Genomic DNA, 22,682 nt, shown 5'->3' with positions numbered 1-22,682 from the left:
CACTGCAGAAGGAATGTGAATGGCATCAGTTAGGTCGCGTTGTGCTTGCGGGCAGTTGCCGGTGGCAGGATGTCCACTGGCAGGTGTGTGCCGGGCGGTCAGGAGCCAGGAGAGAAATCTGAGCTGAGTGAGGTCATGGGAGGCTGTGTGAGGCCGCGGGAAGCCCATGAGGACGGGCCCACTGCTGCGTCGCTGACTGAGCCCAGCCCGTCGTGGTCCCCATTCCCTACACCAGATGCCTCCGGTAATTCTTAGAAAAGACGCAGTGGCTTGCCGAAAGCCGCGCTAAGTGAGCTGCTCTGTTCCAAATTGACCATATGCTTGGAGTCTGAGAAGTTTTTCCTCTCAGACCGCATCAGCAAGCTGTACTCCCAAGTACTTACGAGCAGCCCAGATTGCTGGATGAGTCAGCTCTGGCCGCCCAGTGTCATGTGATGCAGTGAGAGATGATTCTTTTGGCTTTTTGCTGTTTTATTTCCAGGAAAGCAAATATCAGAAAGTGCCCAGCCTTTACCCCTTACTCCTTTTTGGGGGCTGGGAATCTGAAATCCTGAAGACTGACTTTTTTTTTTTTTTCCCCTAAGATAGGGCTAGCAAACTGAGATGCCTCCAGGGGCCAGGATCTTGGGTTGGGGCTCCTGGGTATCAGAGAACCACTGCCTCACTCTGCCCTGTTGTTGCCAGGTGTCACCAGATCTTGTCCGTTTTCTTGAGAAAAGCCAGAAATCTGGATTTTTACATGAAAACTTCCCTTTTTTCAAGATTGCCTCACTTTTCCAAAATACAGGCATACCTTGCTTTATTGAGCTTCTCAGATACTACATGTTTTACAGATTGAAGGTTTGTGGCACTCCCGTGTCACGCAAGTCTGTCGGTGCCATTTTCCCCAACAGCTGCTTGCATCATGGCTCTGTGTCACAGTTCGGTATTTCTTGCAATATTTCACACTTTTTCATTATCACTATATTTGTTATCATAGACTATGGTCAGTGATCTTCGACGTTACTGTTGTGATTGTTTCGGGACACCACAAAACACACTCATGTAATAAGACAGTGAACTTAATAGATCAAGGTGTGAACTGGCTGCCCCACCAACCAGCCATTCCCCCATCTCTGTCCCTCTCTTGGAGCCCCCCTATTCCTGGAGACACAGCAGTATTGAAATCAGGCCAGTTAATAACTCTGCAATGGCCTCTAAGTGTTCATGTGAAAGGAAGGGTCACACATCTCTCGCTTTTAATCAAAAACTAGAAATGAGGAAGCCGAGGAAGCCATGTTGAAAGCCAACATAGACTGAAAACTAGACCTAACTAACACACAGTGAGCCCAGCTGTGAATGCGAAGGAAAGTTCTTGAAGGAAATTAGAAGTGCTGCTCCAGGGACCACATGAATGATAAGAAAGAGAAACAGCTTCATTGCTGCTAAGGAGAAAGTTTCAGTGGTTTGGAGAGAAGAGCAAACCACCCACAACATTCCCCCGAGGCAAAGTCTAATCCAGAGCAAGGTCCTAACTCTCTTCCATTCTATGAGGGATGAGAGGTGAGGAAGCTGCAGGGGAAAAGTTTGAAGCCAGCAGAGATTGGTTCATGAGGTTTAAGGAAAGAAGCCTCCTCCTTAGCAGAAGGCGGCAAGATGAAGCAGCAGGTGCTGATGGAGAAACCGCAGCAAATGACCCAGAAGATGTGGCTGAGACAGTGAATGAAGGTGACTACAATAAACAGATTTTCAGTGGAGACAAAGCAACTTTCTATTAGAAGAAGATGCCAACTGGGACTTTCATAGCTGGAAAGAAGTCATTGCCGGGCATCCAAGCTCCAAAGGACAGACTGACACTCTTGTTAGGAGCTAATATAGCCAGTGACCTTAGGTTGAGGCCAATGCTCATGGAAAATTCTGAATATCCTAGGTCCCTTAAGAACTATGCTAAATCTACTCTGCCTGTGCTCTGTACATGGAACACCAAAGCCTGGATGATAGCTCATCTGTTTTCAACATGGTTTACCAAATATTTTAAGCCCACTACTGAGACCCATTGCTGAGAATGAAAGATTCCTTTCAAAATATCACTGCTCATTGACAATGCACCTGGTCATTCAAGACCTCCGATGGAGACGTACAATGAGATTAATGTTGTGTCTGTGCCTGCTAACATCCATTCTGCAGCCCGTGGATCAAGAAGGAATTTCGACTTTCATGTCTTATTATGTAACAAATACATTTTGTAAGGCTCTAGCTGCCATAGATAGTGATTCCCCTGATGGATCTGGGCAAAACCAATGGAAAACATTCTGGAAAGGATTCACCATTCTAGATGCCTTTAAGAGCATTCGTGATTCATGGAAACAGATCAGAATATCAATTAACAGGAATTTGGAAGAAGTTGATTCTAGTACTCATGGATGACTTTGAGAGGTTCAAGACTTCCGTGGGGGAAGTCACTGCAGATGTGATGGAAACAGCAAGAGAACTAGAATTAGAAGTGGAGTTTAAAACGGTGACTGAATGGCTGCAATCTCATGATAAAACTAACGGATGGGAACTTGCTTCTTATGGATGAGCAAAGAACGTGGTTTTTTGAGATGGAACCTTCTCCTGGTGTAGATGCTGGGAAGAGTGTTGAAATAACAACAAAGGACTTGGAATACCACATAAACTTAGTTGATAAAGCAGCAGCAGGGTTTGAGGGGATTGACTCTGATTTGAAAGAAGTTCTGTGGGTAAGATACTATCAAACAGCATCAGCACATGCTACAGAGAAATCATTTGTGAAAGAACAAGTCAATGGATGTGATAAATGTCATTGTTATCTTATTTTAAGAAATTGCCACTGTCACCCTAACTTTCAGCAAACCCCCCCCCCCCCCGCCCCGGTCAGTCAGCAACCATCAACATGGAGGCAAGACCTTCCACCAGCAAAAAGATTAGGGCTAACTGAAAGATTAGGACCATCAGATGAGGGTCAGCATTGTCTAGCAATAAGTATTTTTAATCAAGGTATTTTGTGTTTTTAGACGTACTGAACTACAGTATAGTGTCAGCATAACTTTGCTATGCAAAAAATTCATTTGACTTGCTTTATTGCATGAGTTACTTTATTGCAGTGGTCTGAAACCAAATCTGCAGTATCTCCAAGGTATGCCTATAATGTTGTGCAGCCCTCACCCACCCCACTGGCTGCCATCTTACAATCTTTCAGATTTCTGTATGATGCTTCTTTCAGCGGAGTTAATCATTCACCCTTTGAGCTGCCTCGTCTCCCTTTCGCACCCAGCAATCATCAGACTTCTCAGACCCTCTTGTTACCATTTCTGTATGTCTGCCCACCTCCTCTCCCCCTTGTTAAATCTTCTTTCATCTTTGGATTCCCATTACTTAGAGTGCCAGGTGGTGAGTAGGTGTTGCTCAATAGAATTTTCCTGAATTGAGTAGAATAAAACTATGCCCTGGAATTTTGCTACCATCATTCACTAAAAGACCATAAATTCACTGCAAAATGGATCTGTCTTCGGTTTACATATTTACCATACCAAAAGTGCATCTTGATAATGTAGCCACACAACATGGACCCCTAGTAATGGATCTCTCTCTCTCTCTCTCTCTCTCTCTCTCTCTCACACACACACACACACATCCTTTCATTGCCCAAATAAAAGTGATTTGCCACAAGGGTATATGTATGTTATTTTTTGTTCTTCTTTTTTCTTTTTAAAAATATCCAAAGGATGGCCTTCAAAGGAAAGGAAATCTTTGTGGACCTTAAGTGGAGTACAAATGTATTACATTGCCTTTTTTTTTTTTTTTTTATAGCCCACAAGATAACATGAGCATTTTCTTTGGCATTTGCAAAGGGCAAAATTGGGAAAGTACAAAATTATACTGGAACTAAAAAGAAAGTTCTTTTACAAATTATAATCAAAAGTGTCCTCTTTAAGTGGCCTTATGTCTCTTCATGTCTAATTTCTACCAATTACTTTGACTCTTGGGAGAATTATAGGGTTTCTAGAAAGAGGTTTCATAATTAAACGAAATACACAGGGGGTGGTAGCCTACAGGGGTGTGCCCTAGAAAATGCTCCCACACGAGGCTGAGGTTCAGCCCTGAAGCGTGCTGATTGTTAGAATCACACGTGGGGAAGAAAAGTAACGCTGGGCTTAGCAGTGATTGACATGTGTTACTGTGGTGGGGAAACCACAGCAGCTGGTTTATTCCCTGACAGCAGAAATTGAGGAAGGTGAATTCAAAGTTCTTTTCTTAAATCAGAGCAGGGAATACGAAGGTGTTTGTTTAGCATGGAGGTCGTTATTTTAGATTCAGATATAGAAAGGGTCCCCACTCTGTGCTCGCAGCTGCCCCTCATTGTTGGCGTGGTATCAGCCTTCATCAGTTTTCTCAAGCTTCCTGAGGTATTTGGAGGACTTGATTAGCTCTCCTGGGCTGCCACTGTACCCCCCAAGGAGCTGTCCGGCATCACCGAAGACTGCCTTAATTTATTCCTCCTATTTCCCATCTCACTCTGGGGTGACACCCTTCTCTGGTGTGTTGAAGTATCAGGATTCACTGTTAATTATTGTGTTTGCACTTTCCAATCTAATATGCTGGTGTAAAGCCACATTCTCTTGGGGAAAGAGAGTTTTCTTCAATCCACACCCCTAATGGCTTGCCTAGTTACTCTTATTCTCCACCTCCAAAGTGTCAGCCTTTGTCCCAGTGGAGAGAACAAGGGAGACAGACATGCACTGTTCAGTGAGAACTCATTCCTCCTGCCCGCTCCCCGTTTTATAGCTGTCCTTGATTGCCTGTGTTATTCCCCGTGTTTTATTTTTTATTTATTTATTTTTGTCTCCTCTGAGAGAGAGAATTAGCATACTAGTGATTTCCAGTTGTTCCCCAGTAGTTTAGAATGGCGGAGAATAGCAAACCGGTACCCAAAGCACAGAAACACAAGCACTAAATTTCTTTGAAATATCCTGTTGATCTTAAATCTTATGCAAATACTAAAGTACCATGAAATGTCTGTATTTGTTTTAAAATCAAATAAATAAGGCCCCCTTTCCCCACGGAACACACAATCTTTCAACAACAATGGAAGATTTATTCTGTGGCATTACAGGTGGGCTGTACAGATAGTTACACACTATTTTGAAGGCCTTGTGCACACAATGTAGGTAATTGAGTTGCAGATACTTTTACTGAAGTGTTAGATTTTTATATGCCTATTGCATATTAAATTTGGGAACTCAGATTGTCTTACTTTAAATATTCCTGGCAGTCTTTTTTGTCTTTTCTCTTTGTCAATCAGACTTAAATTAGTTTGTGTGTGTTTTTCAAGCTGAGAAAGACATGGGCATTACCAGTGTTGCGTCCTGGAAAAAGGACTTAATTTTACATATTTAGCTATGAATGCAGCAGCAGGTGAGAAGTAACTGTCAGGTCCATATAAATATATTATTAGTGATTTCTGTGTTCTTAGGATTTTGATATAATGACTATCTTTATATCTGTATAACTGTCTCGTATAATTTTTTAAGTGTTTGAACGATGGAGCCATTTTACAAAGAGATAAAAGCTATAAATATGATTTAGTGGAGTACATCATTTCATTTGCCTTCCATTCATCAACCATGAGTTGGAACTGAAAGTGGCTCCAAAGTCTTTAAAAACCAAATTAGTAACTTGTATTCATACAACACCTGTTTTTGAGAGTCTGAGAGCACTTTTGCTTCACTCCTATATGTGTTAAGTCTTATAATCTATTCTCACTATGTCCTCATGACGGCTGTTTTTGTTGTTAGTATTTGTTGAAAACATTATCGTGTGTTCAGTGGAGGTTTTAGACTTAATTCTGTTTTGTAGCTGAAAGGTACCATTTTCTTCCCTTATTCCCCACCTCCCATTTCATAGCCTAGGAAAATTAGCCTAAAGAAGGTATAAATGACTCCTTGGTATTGAAGTGTGGGGTGGGTGAGTGGGACTGTGGGGTGGGTGTGGGGCTTAATTCTATCTTGAGGCTCGTGGCTCAGAAATACACCATCTTTCAGCTCAGGGGTCCTGGAGCTTACAGAAGAGTCCTCAGAGCATTCCCAGAATCCTCTGGGCTTTGCAACATTGTCAGTCCCATAGCTGGGCTCTGGGACCAGAGGCCTGGTTATCCCCAGACTAGTTTCAGGACACAGGGCTGACACTGCAAGCCATTTGGACCACCCTAGATGGCTCCATTCAGCAGACTGGCTGGGTCTTATCAGTTTCTGCACTAAAAAGTTCTGTGCAAATGGTTCTGAGGCCCTTAGTGAATTATTTTTCCTCTGTTTCCGAAAAATATAAAATAAAATAAAATAAATGTATTTATTAGGTGTCTTGTATCTTCTAAGGTAGTAGCCTTTGTTAGAATGAGATGAGCACAATCCCTGCTCTGTGTGGGGGGGGGGGCATTTATAACAATACCCAACTTGTTGAAATTTTTATTTTCAAACTTTTATAGTTAAAATCCCCAAAATGGCTCTGTCAAGCAACCTGGATCTTATTAGGAACAAAAAGCCCACTTTCCTTGTGAAGAACATGTATACGTTTGCAAGTAATCGTTAATACGATCCATCATTTACGGTACCAGCCATAAGAGCCACCATCTGTTAATTGCTGTGTCTGGTCAGAGCTCTTGTTCATTGATTCAGGATATACATTATCTTTACTCCTGAAAGCCAAGACAAAGAAGCCAAGGCTCAGAGTGGTGACTTGTCCAGAGTCATACTTTTGAGAGAGTCCTGGTAGATAGTCCTGCCAGAGTCCTGGCAGAGGAGCCAGGATTCACATCAGAATCGGTCTACTACTAGCGCTGCTCCTCCTCGGGTTTTTAACCGTTAGGGTTAGGGGTAAGGTAAGATTTCTCAGCCTTCATAGTGTCTCAACTATTGACAGTTTGGGCTGCAACCATCCTGTGCATTGTAGGCTATTTAGCAGTATCCGTGGCCTCTACCCACTAGATGCCAGGAGCAATCACCCAGCACCTCTACCCCCAGCCCTGCAGTTAATGACAGAATGTCTCCAGACATTACCGATGTCCTCAGCCAAAATTACCCCCGGTTGAGAACCACTGGGTTAGTGTTAGAGCGTGAGGCAGGAAGTAGGAAGTCCACCTCTATTGTCTTCCGGACAGCTACCTTTTTCAACAGCATTTATTGCATTTACCTATATTTACATTGGAATGAAGCGGCACCTTTATTGTAGTTTGGACTTCTGTACATACCCTGGTTTGTTCCCGATTCTTTAGTTTCCGTGATCTCTTTATTGGTTTTTGTGCCATGCCATGCCATTTTGATTACAATCTGTCTGTAATGTATATTAATATTTATTAAGCCACTCTTCTTCTTTTCCAGAATCTTAGTAGCTTTTGCATGTTGATTTTTCCATATCAAGTCTAAAGTTATTTTCTCCAGCTCCCAGAGAATCCTTTTGAAATTGTAATTACATTTACATAATAATTTGAGGAGAGTTTCCACCATGTGTTTTGAAGAACGTAGAGTTCACTGTTACTGTTGGAAGTAAATTTTTATTTTAGAGCTTTGTGATAATTCTGAAACTTCTATGCACTATCTAAACCAGTATGAGCAAAGTGGGGAACGTGCCCATGTTGAAGGAGTACTGAGGCTTCTGTGTATATTTATTTATGTTGAAAAATTAGGAGAGAAATGATGTGTTACTAATATTGAACATTCGGGTTGGAGGTGGTACCCTGACGGGGTACTGATGTCAGAGACCACCTGTCTGCATGAAGCAGGAGGGGTCCTGAGGAAGGCCAGGTTAAGAAGACGACTTCATTTGAAAACTCAGTGAAGTGGTTTTGTGGATTATTTTTTGTGGATTATTTTAACTAATTAGCCCTCATGAAATGTACACATGGCTTAAAAAATTCCTATAACACGATCGCAGATTGAGGAAAATACCGGGAACATAAATGTAAAATACTTCTCTCTCTCCTTCTCTCTGTCTTTGTCTCTCCTTTGTCCCTGTCTCTCTCTCTTTCTCACATACATACACTCACACCCACACACAGAGAAATGGCCACACTGACCCATCTCTCACTGTTTGTAAGAGCTTTCTTAGTGAGATTAAAAAAAAAAAAATCGATGCCCACCTATTCAGATCTGAGAGAAGATAGCCAAAGAAATTTGGAATCATCAAGAAGGCATTTTGAAATATAGGTTTACTTCCACTATTATTAACAGTGAATCTCATTTCAAGTGTATATTAAGTCTTGAAATATCAGCTATTCATAATATGAACTTACTGTGATTATAATTTTAAAATATTGTTCATTTCATTTGCTTCTCATCTCTTAAAACTTGTTTTGTAGGTATTGGTTTATAACATATGTAAGATGCTGGTATGATAGTAGGCAGGAGTTTTGACTGACCTAGTTACGTGATCCAAAAATTTGGAGACCACTGGCTCATGGAACTTCTGGGCCACTCGGATGGTTCCCAAAGCAGTTAGAGTTTTGCTACTCAAAGTGTAGTCCCAGTACCAGCAGTATTGACGTCACCTGGGAGCTCCTTGGAAATGCAGGTTCCCAGGCCCCATCCAGACCTGCTAAATGGGAATCTTCATTTTTTTAAATGTTTTTATTTATTTTTGAGAGAGAGAGAGAGAGAATGAGGGGGGGGGGGCTGCAGAGAGAGATGGAGACACAGAATCCGAATTGGGCTCCAAGCTCTGAGCTGTCAGCACAGAACCCAACGCGGGGTTCCAACTCACAAGATCGTGACCTGAACCGAAGTTGGACGCTCAACCCATTGAGTCACCCAGGCGCCCCTGGAAGTCTTCATTTTAACAGGATCCCGGGGGGAGCTGTTTTCACATTAAAGTTTGAGAACAGAGTTAAGCTGTGCTTTCCTATTAGGTAGCTACTAGCCACATGTAGTGATGTAAATGTAAATTCATTAAAGTTAAATAAAATTAAAAACTCAGTTCCTTGGGTGCACTAGCCACATTTTAGGGGCTTGGTTGTGATATGTGGCTAGTGGCTACTATATTGGAAAGTGCAGATATAGGACATTTCCATCATCTAATTCAGTTTGAGGGTGTAGATGGGAAGAAAAGAAGGAAACAATTAACAGACTTTAACATGGAAAATGTGCATTACATGTAGACAAGAAGAGACTTCTTGTCACTCAACTGGACATGGCCCATGAGAGGGTCATGGAGAGCATTCAGATATTACTGTTAGTTTGATTTGCAGCTAATGTGACTTTTCTGAACTAGTAATATCAGGCAGACTTGTTTTTATTCAGTGTTACATTTGTGATAAAATATTATTTGTGCATTAATACTGATAATAGTCCTTTCCACAACTTTCAGTGTAAATGAGGAGCCTTACTAAGGACCCCAGAGAAAGCAGGACGCTGCCCCAAATCCTATTCCTTGTGGTTCTTTTCTTTTCTGTAGCCCAGCCTGGCGGGGATTGAAATTCTTTCACAGCTACATTATACAGGGACCAATGGGGTAAAGGCTGTTTGTTTTCCTGTTGCTTTCAAGATTAATGGTGAACTCCTTGGGTTGCGCAGTCACCGATGGTTTATCTGCCAGAGAGCTGGCTCTGACTGTAAACAGTGAGACGGGATGTGGCAAGATTTCTTAGAATAAACAGCAGTACTGAATAGTGAGATGCCCACAGTGACTTGCACGCACTTGGCAGTGCACAGCTCCCTTGGAGAGCTTGTGGTTAGGGTATCATTTGCACGCCCCCCCCCCCATCATTTCCGGAATGTTCCCGGTGATACCAAACCCCTATCGACAGAAGTGGTGAATGTCTGTTGGTGAAAGAGGAAGATGAAATTAGAAGAAAAAGCAGTGACCCATCTATGAGTTCATTCTTCTCTTTCTTTCTACTTCCTGTTTCAGAACTCCCCTGATAGATTACATAGGTAGGTACTTTATTTAAAGATTTGCTAGGATTTGTTTACTTCCCCCGCCCCAAGCATTTCTTAAGCTTCACTATTAGGGGAAATTTTGACTCCAATAGCTTTGTATTTTATTTTGGTGGATTTGATTTATTTTGCAAGGGGGAGGAGTCATAAAATAATCAGATATCTTTTCCCCCATTGTTCTGTGAGCATCTCTGGGAAGCAGCATCTGTTCCCCTCCTCTTCACCCCAACTACCACTGGTTGCAGAGATCAGGGAACACCTAAAATCTCTCTCCCACCCATCCACTCCCTCTGCAAAATCTTAGCTCAGTTCATTACTGCTCTTCTAAAATATTCTTCCCTTCTTTGTCCATCACACACAATGCCACCTGCTTAATCTTCTTAAAGTCTGTATTTTACTATCTTCTCTTATCTAAGACCATCCATGACTTGCCTTTCCCTCGAAATGAAGTCTAGCCCCCTCCTGCAGCAACACACCCCATCCTTTCTTTCCAACCACGGTTCTCACTTTTCTGCTGCCTACTGCAGACATGGCTCGAGTCCTTCCTAACAGCAGATTCATTCACCTGTTTCCTGGGGTCCTGTTTACTGGGCCTGCTGATTCCAATAGGCAGCCCTCACCTTCAAGCACCTTTTACCAAACTGACCTATTTGTTATTTCTAGCATGTAACTCATGCTTTTTTCCATCAATATCGTTACTAATTTCTGTTCTCAGTGCCTGGAATATCCTTTCATCCATTGTTCCACGACTAATTTCATACAGCTTCAGACTCCCCTGACAGAGTTATTATTTACTTATTTATTTAACGTTTATTTATTTATTTTGAGAGAGATAGAGAGCGTAAGCAGGGGAGAGGCAAAGAGAGAGGGGGAGACAGAGAGTCTGAAGCAGGCTCTGTGCCGTCAGCAAAGAACCTGATGCAGGGCTTGAACTCACTAACTGTGAGATCATGACCTGAGCTGAAATCAAGAGTTGGATGCTCAGCTGGCTGAGGCACCCAGGCATCCCATGACTTCTTGCTTTTTAAAAAATTTCTTATTTCCTGATCCCTGACTCTGAAAGTAACTGAACTCCCATAGCACTTATGTTGTTATGTGGTTTGCATATAGTAAACAGCAGTATTGGGTAGTTAGATGCCCATAGACTGTAGGTTTCTTGAAGCAGGATCTAATTTAGTGCCTTACATGGGGTCTGTGGTCAAGAAGGTGATGAACAGATAAATGAATAATACATAGATCTTTTTATTGTCTTTAGTTTTACATTAGCTAATGAAACTAGAAAAAGCCTTTTTTTTTTTCTTTCCTTGACAAATCTTCAGATCTGTAGTTCATTTCCCTCTCTACCACTACTTAAAAAAAAAAAAAAAGTCATTCTGATTATTCTACTTGAACTTGGTATTGCCTTGGGGGAAATATCTTAAAAATCCTTCCTGTTTCCCAGACATAGAGAATTTGTTTCTGTCAACTGACATTTAGTAATTTTTTTCTAGTTGGAGAAGTGCCTAGTAGTCTAAATTTGAGTTTATCACCATTTCGTTCTGATTATTCCTAAATGAAGCAAAAATAGTTCTAGTGATGAACTGCACATTCTCTCTCCTTTCTTTCCATAACTCAAGTTCAGTCTGTGCTTAATGTCCTGGGAAAAGGAGATATTGTTTAAACGCATGGTCTTTGAAGTTATCTAAGGGATTTAAGAGTTGAAGTGAGATATGTTACGTGTTTATTATTGAAAAGTAGTGTGTATGGGGGTTCCTGGGTGGCATGGTAGTTGAGCATCCAACTCTTGATCTTAGCTCAGGTCTTGGTCTCAGGGTCATAAGTTCAAGCCCCATGTTGGACTCTGTGCTGGGGTTGAAGCCTACTTAAAAAAATAATAATAATAAAGTAAAAGTAGTGTGTATGGTAGTTTTTATTCACATGTTTATTTTTATAACAGTTTTTTGACTGTTTCAGATCTGCTCATGAAACCAAATGGGTATTTAATTAACTGCTTGGCACTTTGTCAGTATAATTTGAAGACTAGCCCTTTTGCCTACATTAATTTTGAGTATTTAAAGTACTCATAGACATGGTCTTTTTCTTTACTTGCAAACATGTTTATTTAATGGCTTAGCAAAAGGTTATGTCCCAGCCACTGTGGAGCTAACAGGGGCTGTGTGAATGCACTGACCAAGATCATGATGGTTTAGCCAGAATCATGGAAGGGAAGAATCTGTTAAGTCATTACAAGGAATGAAGTATCTGAATTGAGTATATGGGTTGGTTATTCTGATTATGATATAGTTAGATAATCTGCTCACTCTTATCTCTTCCGTGGCATCCAGCTTTCTGTGACTCAAATGGGAAGTTTGTCTATGTAACTGAGAGGCCAGAGGCTGGTGGCCAAGAGGTCAAATTCAATCCCAAGATGTTGGCCAGCATAACATTAAAAAATATTGACAGTTATGGCTGATATAAAAACACGATTTAATGACTTCTTTAAAAAAAACAAAACTAGAAGTTTTGGCAGCCCTGGTCTGGAATCTCTAGTGATGGCTGGGATGTAAACTGCCCAGGTTACCATGGTTTCCACTATTCCCACTGTCTCCCCAATACCGTAGTGACACAGCACTTGCCTATTTAATGTCACTCCAGCACTGTGACTTCTCTCATGGGAGAGACAAGTTTTCTGCAACCACATTGCCCCCAGAAATGGCATTGTGAGAGGCGCCTGGGTTGGCTCAGTCAGTTAAGTGTCTGACTCTTGATTTCGGCTCAGATCAGGATCTCCTGATTTGTGAGTTCAAAGTCCTGCATCGGGCTCTGCACTGACAGTGAGGATCCTGCTTGGAATCCTCTCTCTCCCTCTCTCTCTGCCCCTACCCCGCCTACTCTCTCTGTCTCTCAAAAATAAATAAATGAACTTAAGAAAAATTTATTTTTAAAGAAGAAAAAGAAAAAAAAAAGAAATGTCATTGTGAGAGGACATCCAGTAGAATTCTGTGTCTGAATGAAAAGCAGAGAGAGCCTTGGTGGACATAAAGACCATTCCTATATCTTTTATATGAGAACAAAGTGTCTAGATTATGTGTTTTTGGTCAAAAATATCCTCTTCCACTCATTACCTGTGGGCCTTTAAGTTTGTATCCCTGATTTGACCTTCTGATCCCCTGGCTGCCTGGGGAGTGACTGCACAACCCTGGGCAGATGTGATCGTTGTAACAAGCACAGCTCTGATCTGCGCAGTTTTTATTATAGTTGATGTTTGCATGTCATGAGGTCAACACGACTCAGAGTAGGTGGTCTTTTCTTACGGTCCTAAACAACTCTGACATCTGTGGCCAGTTGTGCTGACGTCTGAGGTACTTCAGCAGAGGGGCTCTTTGCTCCCCTGCCCTACAATTAGGAAAGGTTTGCGCACAAGTGCTCAGCATCTAAGTCTGCTTTTATGTGTTTGTTGTGCAAGCGTTTATTTAAAATTTTCTACTCACTTTTGGCCCACATCCCATTTATAAGGTGTCAAACAAGTGAGGGCTGTTTGGGATGATGAGAAAGTTCTGGAAATGGATAGTGGTGATGGTTGCCTGACATTGTGAATGTACTTGATGACACTGAAAGTACACATAGAAATAGTTACAGTGGTAAATGTTATGTATACATTAGCCACAATTAAAAAAAGAAGAAGTGAGGGGGGCAAGAAGCTGGATATACTTTTTGAGTTTTTCTGACCAAAAGAGGCATAGAGAAAAGTCCTCATTCTTATTTTACATTTCCTTAATCTCTGGTCTTTTTTTTTTTTTTGGAAGGTTTGTTTTTCTCCGGAGTCTACATTATTGGTCTCTGCAAGTCATTCATTCTGTGTTTTCTCTTTCCACGGGCTTGTTCAGTTATTGCCCAGGGAAGATCTCTACGAGAGTGGCAGATACAACATACTCAGCCTGGGTGGTGGTTCTTCACTCTGACTATACATTAGAATCACCTGGGAGTTTCCAGAGTCTCCTTGCCCAAGTCATACCCAAAACCAGTTAATCCGAATTTGTGAGAGCTCCCCAAGTGCTTCCAGTGTTGAATGCAGCCAGGGCTGAAGTTGCCTGCGCTGTAGGAAACCCCGTCTGATTAAAAGAGCCCATTCCAGTGCCTGAAGTCAGGGCACGTCAAAGGCCATTTTCCTTTTCTTCTCCATACCCAGTTGTTTCAGACATTGCCTTCATATGATTTGAAGGACCTCCGATATGAGAAGTAGGGTCAGGCAGCGGTGTAGGTTTAGTTTAGAGATGCTGACCCAGAGAATCAATATTAAAGAGTCAAAACAGGAAACACAAATACCCAAAAGTATAGAATGGCTTTTTTTCTCTTTATAAAAATAAATTTTATTTTAGAATTATTTTATATTTAACAGAAAAATTGTAAAGAAATCACAAATAATTCCCTTATACCCTTCATCAAGTTTCCCTAAGTGTTACTATCTTACATTACCATGGTGCATGTGTCAAAGCTAAGAAATTGACGCTGGTACATTACTGTTAACTAAAATGTGGATTTTATTTGGATTTCATCAGTTTTTCTATTCATGTTCTCTTTTAGTTATGGGACCCAGCCAGGGTACCACAATACATTTAGTTGTCATGTTATGATGGCTTTTTAAAACTTTGCTGGGCTGTGAAGTCTTAGCTACTTCTCCAGTGTCCTGAGCAGTCAAGGACCGCCATGTGTACCTGCCTTGTTACCACTACATTGCTACACTAAGAATTTGAATGCATTTTTTCTTATGTATTCTTGGCTTTTAGGGCATCACATCTCTGCCCAGTAGTATCCCTTTTATCCCTCTTCCTTTCAGAAAATCCCTTTGGAATGGAAATAACCCCCCCACCAACTCTCCAATGCTGCATACAAGTGGGGGCCTCAAGATGTGACAGGGTTAGAGGTTTTTTCAGTTAATTTTTCCCCAGGAAGTTTTTGAGAAATGACCTAACAGCATGAAGATGTTTTTATTTTTTCAAGGGACCAAACTGTTCAGGACCCAAGTCAATGGATTAATTTGATAATCAATGCATTTTAATCACATATCAAATGTAAACAGATTTCTTTGCACTTTTTCCGTAGGATGGATTAAATCCTATTTCCCTTTGGGGACTTCAAGACTACTGGTAAATTGAAGAGAAGATTGTGAGTTTGTTAATTGAAGCAGATGACAGGGTGGTCCATACCTTGCTCCTTGACATGCTTCCCTGGTTTGACTTTCAGGACAGACAGCATAGTCTCTTGGTTTTCTTCCTTCCTCCCTGGTTTCTCCTTCTTCTCCTTTGGGCTTTCTTCTCTTTTCTCCCAATGTCTTCAATGATGGAGGGTCCCAAGATTTAGTCTTTGACTATTCTTTCTCTATGTTAATTGAAATCTCAGCTGGTCTTATGCTTTAAATACCATCTGAAAGCTGATGACTCTCATATTTATATCTCCAGCCCCTCTCCTGAAATCCAGACTGGAATATGTATTAAACTGTCGACCAGACATCTCTACTTAGATGTCTGCTGCATAAGGCAAATTCAGAACATCTGAAACTGAATTATTGACCTTCCCCCAAACCTGTGCCACCCACAACCTTCCCCATGACAGCTGTAGCAATTTCTCCCGTCTCCCAGTTACTGGGACAAAAATTCTCAGTCATCCTCATCTGCTTTCTTCCCTCTACACTCCACAAGAAAGTCCTGAAAGTTCCACCTTAGAAAATATATTCAGAATCCAGCCTTTGTGACTGTTGCTATACTGCTAACAGCCCACGTTGAGCCACCATCATCTCCCCACTGGGCCACTGAGTTAGTCTCTCTTAGCTGCCTCCTATCAATTGGATCATGTTACTTCTCTGTTCAACACTCTCCAAGGGCTTCCCCTCTTTCTGTGTAAAAACTACTGTCTTCACTGTGGCCTCTACGGTCTACATTACCTCACTCCCCATTGGCTCTCTGGCTTGTCTTCTTTCTCTTCCTCCTCTGCCCTTCATTCACTGGCCTCCAGCCACAGGGCCTCTGTGTTATCTCACCTCAGGGCCTTTACACTGGCTATTCCCTCTACCTGGAAGCTCTTACCCTAGATATCAGCATGGCCAACTCCCTCACTTCCATAGATCTTTATTCTAAATGTCACTTCTCGGTGAGGCCACCTAGACCACCCTCATTAAAATTGCAGCTTTCCCACATACTCCTGATTCTCTTCATCTTGCTGTTTCTTTTTTCTTCTAAACTACTGCTGAACATACTCTTTTATGTGCTCATGTATGCTTATTGTTTTTGGCCTGTCCCTCTCCACTAGACTGTAAGCTCCACGAGGGCAGAGATTTTTGTCTCTTCTGTCTATTGATATATGCTTAAGAATAATGTCTGGCACATAGTAGTTACAGTCAGTTTTTATTGAATGAATAATTCTTAACTGTGAAGGGTGTTTGGAAAGTTAACGCAATTACAGATGATAGTCACTAAATCAGCAATGGCTAATGTTTGCTGAGCCCAGACCTCCTGCCATGGCCTATAGTAAGGGCTTTATAGGCTTTTGTCTTATTTAATCCTTACAATGATGTTAAGAGACAGTTATTCATAATATTTCCACTTAACAGTGAAAGAAACTGAGACACAGAAAGTTTAAATAAATTGTCCATAATTGTAAATGGCCCATCTCTAGTTTGCTTTAGCACCTGTAGCCTATAACCAGTAAGTCTGGAGGAAATTATGGAATGGATAATGGAGGGAGAGGGGGAAGCATATTTCGTTGTTAACAGTGCTCTTGTCAGAGTGCTCACATTTAATTTCAGAGTATGCGGTGTTAATTTCCAGATGAGGGAGGCTTTAGTTTGTAGTTAATCCCACATCTCCAAAAATGCAGTCTGTGTTCTTCCTTTTTCTTATTGTTTAAACCCAGGTCTCTGTCCTTTCCAGAACTGGAAGCCATTTAAGCCTCAGTCCGGGGGAAGTTTGGTTCCAGGTTTCTTGTTTCCTTTTCCAGAATGGCCTTTGGGGAAAGATAAATGGTGTTCCCCCTCCTGTGAGGGCAAATATCTCCTCAGCTGAGAGTTTCATGTTAATGCTTCTTCCTTAGGAACTTTACTGACTGCAGAATACTATTCCCTCCTGATGTGATCCCTTGGAGGGCCACGCCCAGGCCCCTGCAGCCACTTCTGGCAGGTGTCTGCTTCTCTCTCCCAGGGTAGTCCTTGTCCTCAGAGATGTGGAACACTCGTCACCTGTCAGTGGCCACTCTCAGGGTGCTGTCAGCTGTCTGACTAGATCTTGTGGGCCTGGGCCTGGACCTGGACCTACTCACCAGTGGGAGGCCTGTTCTGAGCATGAAGTTATAATATCTTCCTACTCAGCATCTGTATTATTTTTCTATGCTCTGTAATGAATTGCCACAAATTTGATGGCTCAGAACAACATGCATTCATTATCTCACAGATTCTGTAGCGTATTTAGGTTCTTTGCATCAGGTCTCATCCAGCTGCAATATAGGTGCTGTCAGGGGCTGTGATCTCAACAGAGGTTCAACTGGGGAAAGATCTGTTTCCAATGCTTCCCTTAGGTTCTTGGCAGAATTCATCTCCTTGCAGTCATAGAACTGACATCCCTGTTTCTTGCCAAATGTTACCCAGGGGCTGCCCACAGTTCCTTGCTATATGGCTCTTTCATAACATGGCAGCTTACTTTTTCAAAGCCAGCAAGAGGAGCATATAGCTCCAGTCTGCTGAAATGGAATCTTATAGCATAGTGTAATCACAGGAGTGATACCCCATCCTCTTTGCCATATTGTGATGGTTAGAAGCAAGGTTCAGTACCTGTCCTCACTCAAAGGGAGGGTTTTACAAAGGCATGAACACCAGCAGGTGGAGGTGATTGGGAGGAAGGGGTCACCTTAGCGTGTGTTCACCAGAGCAACCATATTTGGTGGTTAAATTGTGGATGTAATCCCTGAAGCCAGGGAAGACCTATTAGTTGCTCATCTATTCCCTCAGCAGATGTTGGATTTGCTTTGCCAAGACTGTAGGTCAGGATGTGATTTTTCATGTGGCATCTAGAAAATTTGTAATAATGCCTATTTTTGTTGATCTTTTGTGCTCCTTTCAGTTCAGATGTAACTGAGTCAATTATCTGATGAAATGAACCAGAGATGCCTCCCTTCTTATAGCACTTCTTGTTATAGAACCAAAGATGGTAGCTATGAGGTCCTCTATTAAAGGTTATTCCTTATGAACCTGGGCTGTTGAGCTGCTGAGAGACAGACTCATCTTCCCTCTGTTCATCTTATGAGTGTTTTACTGAGTGGATACAGTGTCGACTTATTTTAAATGATTCCTGTTTTTCAGCCTACTCATTTAAAATCTCAGTGTGTGTGTATGTGTGTGTGTGTGTGTGTGTGTGTGTGTTTATGTTTTTTTTTTTTAATTTTATTTTTGACAGAGAGACAGAGTGTGAGCGGGGAAGGGGCAGAGAGAGAGGGAGACACAGAATCTGAAGCAGGCTCCAGGCTCTGAGCTGTCAGCACAGAGCCCAACACGGGGCTCGAACCCACAAACCATGAGATCATGACCTGAGCCAAAGTCGGCCGCTTAACCAACTGAGTCACCCAGGCGCCCCCTCCAGTGGGTGTTTATAAATAACCTCACACAGTCTGACCTTTGTCTTCATATGACAGAGCAGCTGGGACTTCACATGTTAGAACACTGTCTTCCCACGCCTGTCTTTGTTGTTGGAGACCCCACGATACGCATGACAGGATGTCATGACCACGTCTTCTCTTTCAAAAGTCTGAAATATTCTGCTTTAGTTCCTCTCAATAGGTCTTTTGTTTGGAGGGGGGGGGATAGAGGATGAGAATGTGGGGGGAAAATGAGAACATGATTCCAGTCTCTGATGAAGTTATAAATCAGGAAGACTGGAGCGCAGAATCGGTTTCTTTTTTGGAGTTAGTTTATTCCAGTTTGACCAGTATGGAATCAGTTTATTCTTTCACATTTCAGAAGTATGTGCCTCAGTCCCTACGCCTGAAAGGATATGTTAGAAGGAAAAATAAAATCAAGATATGCTATTGACCTTTGGTTACCCAATGATAATTGCACACCTGGGAAAAACCAAATCCTCTTTAAAAATTTTTCACTTTTGAATTCCATGTAAATCATACCCAGATGGTTAATGGTAGCATAAATTGCTTTTCATGATATATAAGAATCTTAGAAATCATTTTTTAAAATATAGCAAATATGCATTCAGAAACCATTGATTTGGTAGGATATATGTGTATTCAAGAGTTCTGTATGAAAGTGCCCACTTGAAGAATTTTCTGGCCACCCCTGCTCTCACAGAGGCTGGCATGGGCCCCTCTTAGGTAGAGCTCCTCATAAGTGGGCCGGGAGAGCCCTGCTCACCCCTCGGCCAGTGGGGAGTGACTGTGCGTGTGCTGTAAGCCCTTGGACAGAGTCCAGCGCCCAGGTCCCTAAGTCCTGATCCCCATGACCAGCCACCCGGAGAGAGCAGACACGCCCTCCTGACACTTAACTGCAGTCCATTTCTTCTTGCCTTATCCCTGGCTGGGTGGGCCAAGGAATCACCTTCAATTTCTGATGATCACGTGGCTTTCAGGAGTTCCTCAGGCCCCCCATACAAGAGCTCCCTATAAGAGCTCTTCAAAGGCATGGTGTGGAGTGGTAGAATTCTGGCATCACTTGCTGCTGGTTCTCCTGAGTGTTGCATGATGTACATGATGTGCACAGTTACATGTGGGAAGGACAGAAGCAGCCACACCACCTGGGTGGGGAAATGACAGGGCCATGCTGGATGCCTCTGCACCGACCAGAAGACCGAAATTGTTTGCCACAAACAACCCTTTATATCCACTCTTTCCCCAGGACTTTAGTTGCCATATATCTCGATAGATAGATAGATAGATAGATAGATATAATTTTTTTAATGTTTATTTTTGAGACAGAGACAGAACGTGAGCGGGGGAGGGGAAGAGAGAGAGGGAGACACAGAATCCGAAGCAGGCTCCAAACTCTGAGCTGTCAGCACAGAGCCCAATGCAGGGCTCGAACCATGATATCATGACCTGAGCCAAAGTTGGGTGTTTAACCGACTGAGCCACCCAGGCGCCCTGCTTTATATTCTTTCTTTAATGCATCTTTAATTTTGGTAGATTTTGCCAGATTGCGTTCTGTAGGGATTGAACCTTTTAAAACTTCTTTTAAATTAATTTTAATTTTCCAAGTGCTATAAGAATATACTATCTTCAGAAAAAGTGGAAAAAATTAAAGATACAGCTAAAGTCAATTTCAGTTACCGCCACCAGCCCTAGACCCAGTTCCCCTACAGACAGATCCTCTCCTTCCCCCAGAATTAAATGCTGTTGTTGGTTTGGTGTGCCTTTTTGTCTATGCCTTGGCAGATATAAACCCATGGGAAATAAATATTATGGGAGCGTGTGTGTGTGTGTGTGTGTGTGTGTGTGTTGTTTAACACATAAACCATATTGTACTAAAATTCTATAATGTTGTGTTTTACTTAATGCTATGTCTTGGAGGTCTTTCCATGATGTGTATAATTATACATCTATGCATAATTTGAGTTTTTACCATAAATTATTTTTCAGCAGTGCCTTTTTGGTATTTACTTTCAGGAAAGAATTTGGGGTTTTATTAAATACCCAATGATTCATACATAAGTATATTAGAAAATCTTAACCTTTGGTTGTTTTTTCCCCCTCTCTTCAGATCTCAGAAAAATGATCTCCACAACGAACGCTACATCTTGGAATTAGATTGTTGTTCCTCCTTAGACCACCTGACGGGCCAAAAGCTCATCCCGGAGTTCATTAAGAAGGTGAGCCCTGTGGTCAGGAGACAGTTGAACAGTTGTGCAGCGCGAGCCGGCCGGGGGCTGGCCGAGGGCAGTTCAGCCACACCGCACAGGCCAGGGTAGCAGCCAGTGCCTCCTCACACCTGGGCCTTTGGGCGGCCCCACAGGGGTGCAGCGCCCCCTACCCCCCCGCCCCCACACACACACACACATAGCTGGGCTGACGATGACTCTGAAACAAGATGGCTTCCCCCCTTCCCAGGCTCCGAGACCTTGGACCTTGTCTTTTAAGGCTGGAGCGGCATTCACAGCGAACAGGCCTGTGGGCCCACTGCTGAGACTCCTCCCAAACCCTCAGGGTGGTGGGCCACTCCCCACCGCCAGCCTGGATCCCACCTTCCACTTGTCCTGTGGGGCCTCATTGCTATGAGCCGCCTTTCTTTCCTAGTGTGGGAGCAGCCCAGAGCCCTGTGACCACTGGCATATGCAGTTACACAAGGGAAAATTGCCTACTTGCAGGGGAGTCCTTCTCTGCCCAGAAATGTGTCTGGTTTTGAATTTCTCATCATGCCATACGAGGTTTCCTGCCTAATTGCAGGGTTCACTTGAGTTTCTGTAGGACATTCACTGCAGAAGGAATGTCCTTGCCCGGACTGGGGCTAAGTTCACTCCTTAGTGCTTACCTTGTTCTCTCTCGCCCAGTCTCCCACAACAACTGACAATTCCCCATCCTGGAGAGGTGATTATGGCTTGTTTGGGACCTCATCTGTCAGCTAATGAATTCATTAATAAATAGTGTTGGCCGTCAACTTTGGGCCAGAAATACTGCCTGCCTGCTTGGTGCTGGGACACAGAGGACAGCCGTGGTCCCCGCTCTCAGGCCCTCAGGTCCTCACACCTGAAAGGCGGACCCCGGAGGAGAGTGATGAGCGTTACCAGCAGGGAAGCAGCAGACACCGTGTGGGGTGGGTATCAGTGGGGGGGGTATCTCACGCTAAGACAGAGAGGATGAGGAGTTACCTGGTGATGGGGCTGCACGGGGAAGGTCGGGGACTCCTCCAAACAGAGCGAGCAGCGTGTGTGAGGTCCCGGTGCAGGAGCAAGTGAGGGGAGTGAAGAGATCAGAGGAGCTTTGGGGAAGAAAAAGAGTGCCAGGGGTGAGAGCAGGGCCAGGACTCTGCTGTAAACGCAATGGAGGCTGCTCAGAGGATTTTTGCAAAAGAGTGAAATAATCAGATTGTCCCTTTAAACACCCAGTGACCCTTTTGCTGTTGTTTCCTTCCTGCCTCCCTCCCTTCAACATTGATTGAGTGTTCAGGCTCAACGAGGCCTTAGGAATAACCCCTCATGTGTGGTGGCCAAGACCTGGAGACTGGGAGTCAGATGACCTCGTAGGTCAAAATTTCTGATAATTTTACTAGAACGATGCAGACTCTTCTCTGATGGAATTCAGGTCATTACTTAAGAAATGGAGGGATGAGGTGCCTGGTGACACTGTCGGTTAAGCCACCAACTCTTGATTACAGCTCAGGTCATGATCTTACAGTTTGTGGGATTGAGCCCCACATAGGGCTCAGCACAGAGCACAGAGCCTGCTTGGGATTGTCCCTCCCCCTTCTCTCTCTGCCCCTCCCCTGTTTGCACTCTCTCTCTCTCTGTCTCTCTCTCAGGAAAAAAATAAGAAATAGGGAGAAAGGCAATTTTTGTTTGCATGTGCATAAGCCTGACAACATGAGTTTTTGTGTAACTTATGTAGATGTCTGTACACATAGAGCCCTCTTTCCTGGATCGATGCAGACAAAATGTTCTAATAAGCTTGAGTAGGGACATGCTAGAGGTGGAACTTACCCCATGATCTGAGTACTGGGGAAAAACTGTTTTAGAAATAGGCTTGTAATCAAGACTCGGATACTTGGAATGTTTGTAGGTAATTGGGTAAGATGAGGGC

The 22,682-nt window shown here is 42.8% G+C and overlaps 1 protein-coding gene across 2 annotated transcripts in view; it reads left to right on the top strand.

Annotated features, from left to right (window-relative positions):
• The window catches only part of RFTN1 (raftlin, lipid raft linker 1), a 207,754-nt gene that overhangs the window by 87,857 nt on the left and 97,215 nt on the right, over nt 1-22,682 (top strand). For both annotated transcript variants that reach the window (XM_049629852.1, XM_049629851.1), the window contains exon 4: nt 20,650-20,758. In XM_049629852.1, coding sequence (XP_049485809.1) covers nt 20,650-20,758 — 109 coding nt within the window. The remainder of the gene's footprint in view (nt 1-20,649; nt 20,759-22,682) is intronic.

The sequence above is a fragment of the Panthera uncia genome, chromosome C2 (genome assembly GCF_023721935.1).
Source record: "Panthera uncia isolate 11264 chromosome C2, Puncia_PCG_1.0, whole genome shotgun sequence".
NCBI lineage: Eukaryota > Metazoa > Chordata > Mammalia > Carnivora > Felidae > Panthera > Panthera uncia.
This window is presented reverse-complemented; position numbering and strand designations above follow the sequence as displayed.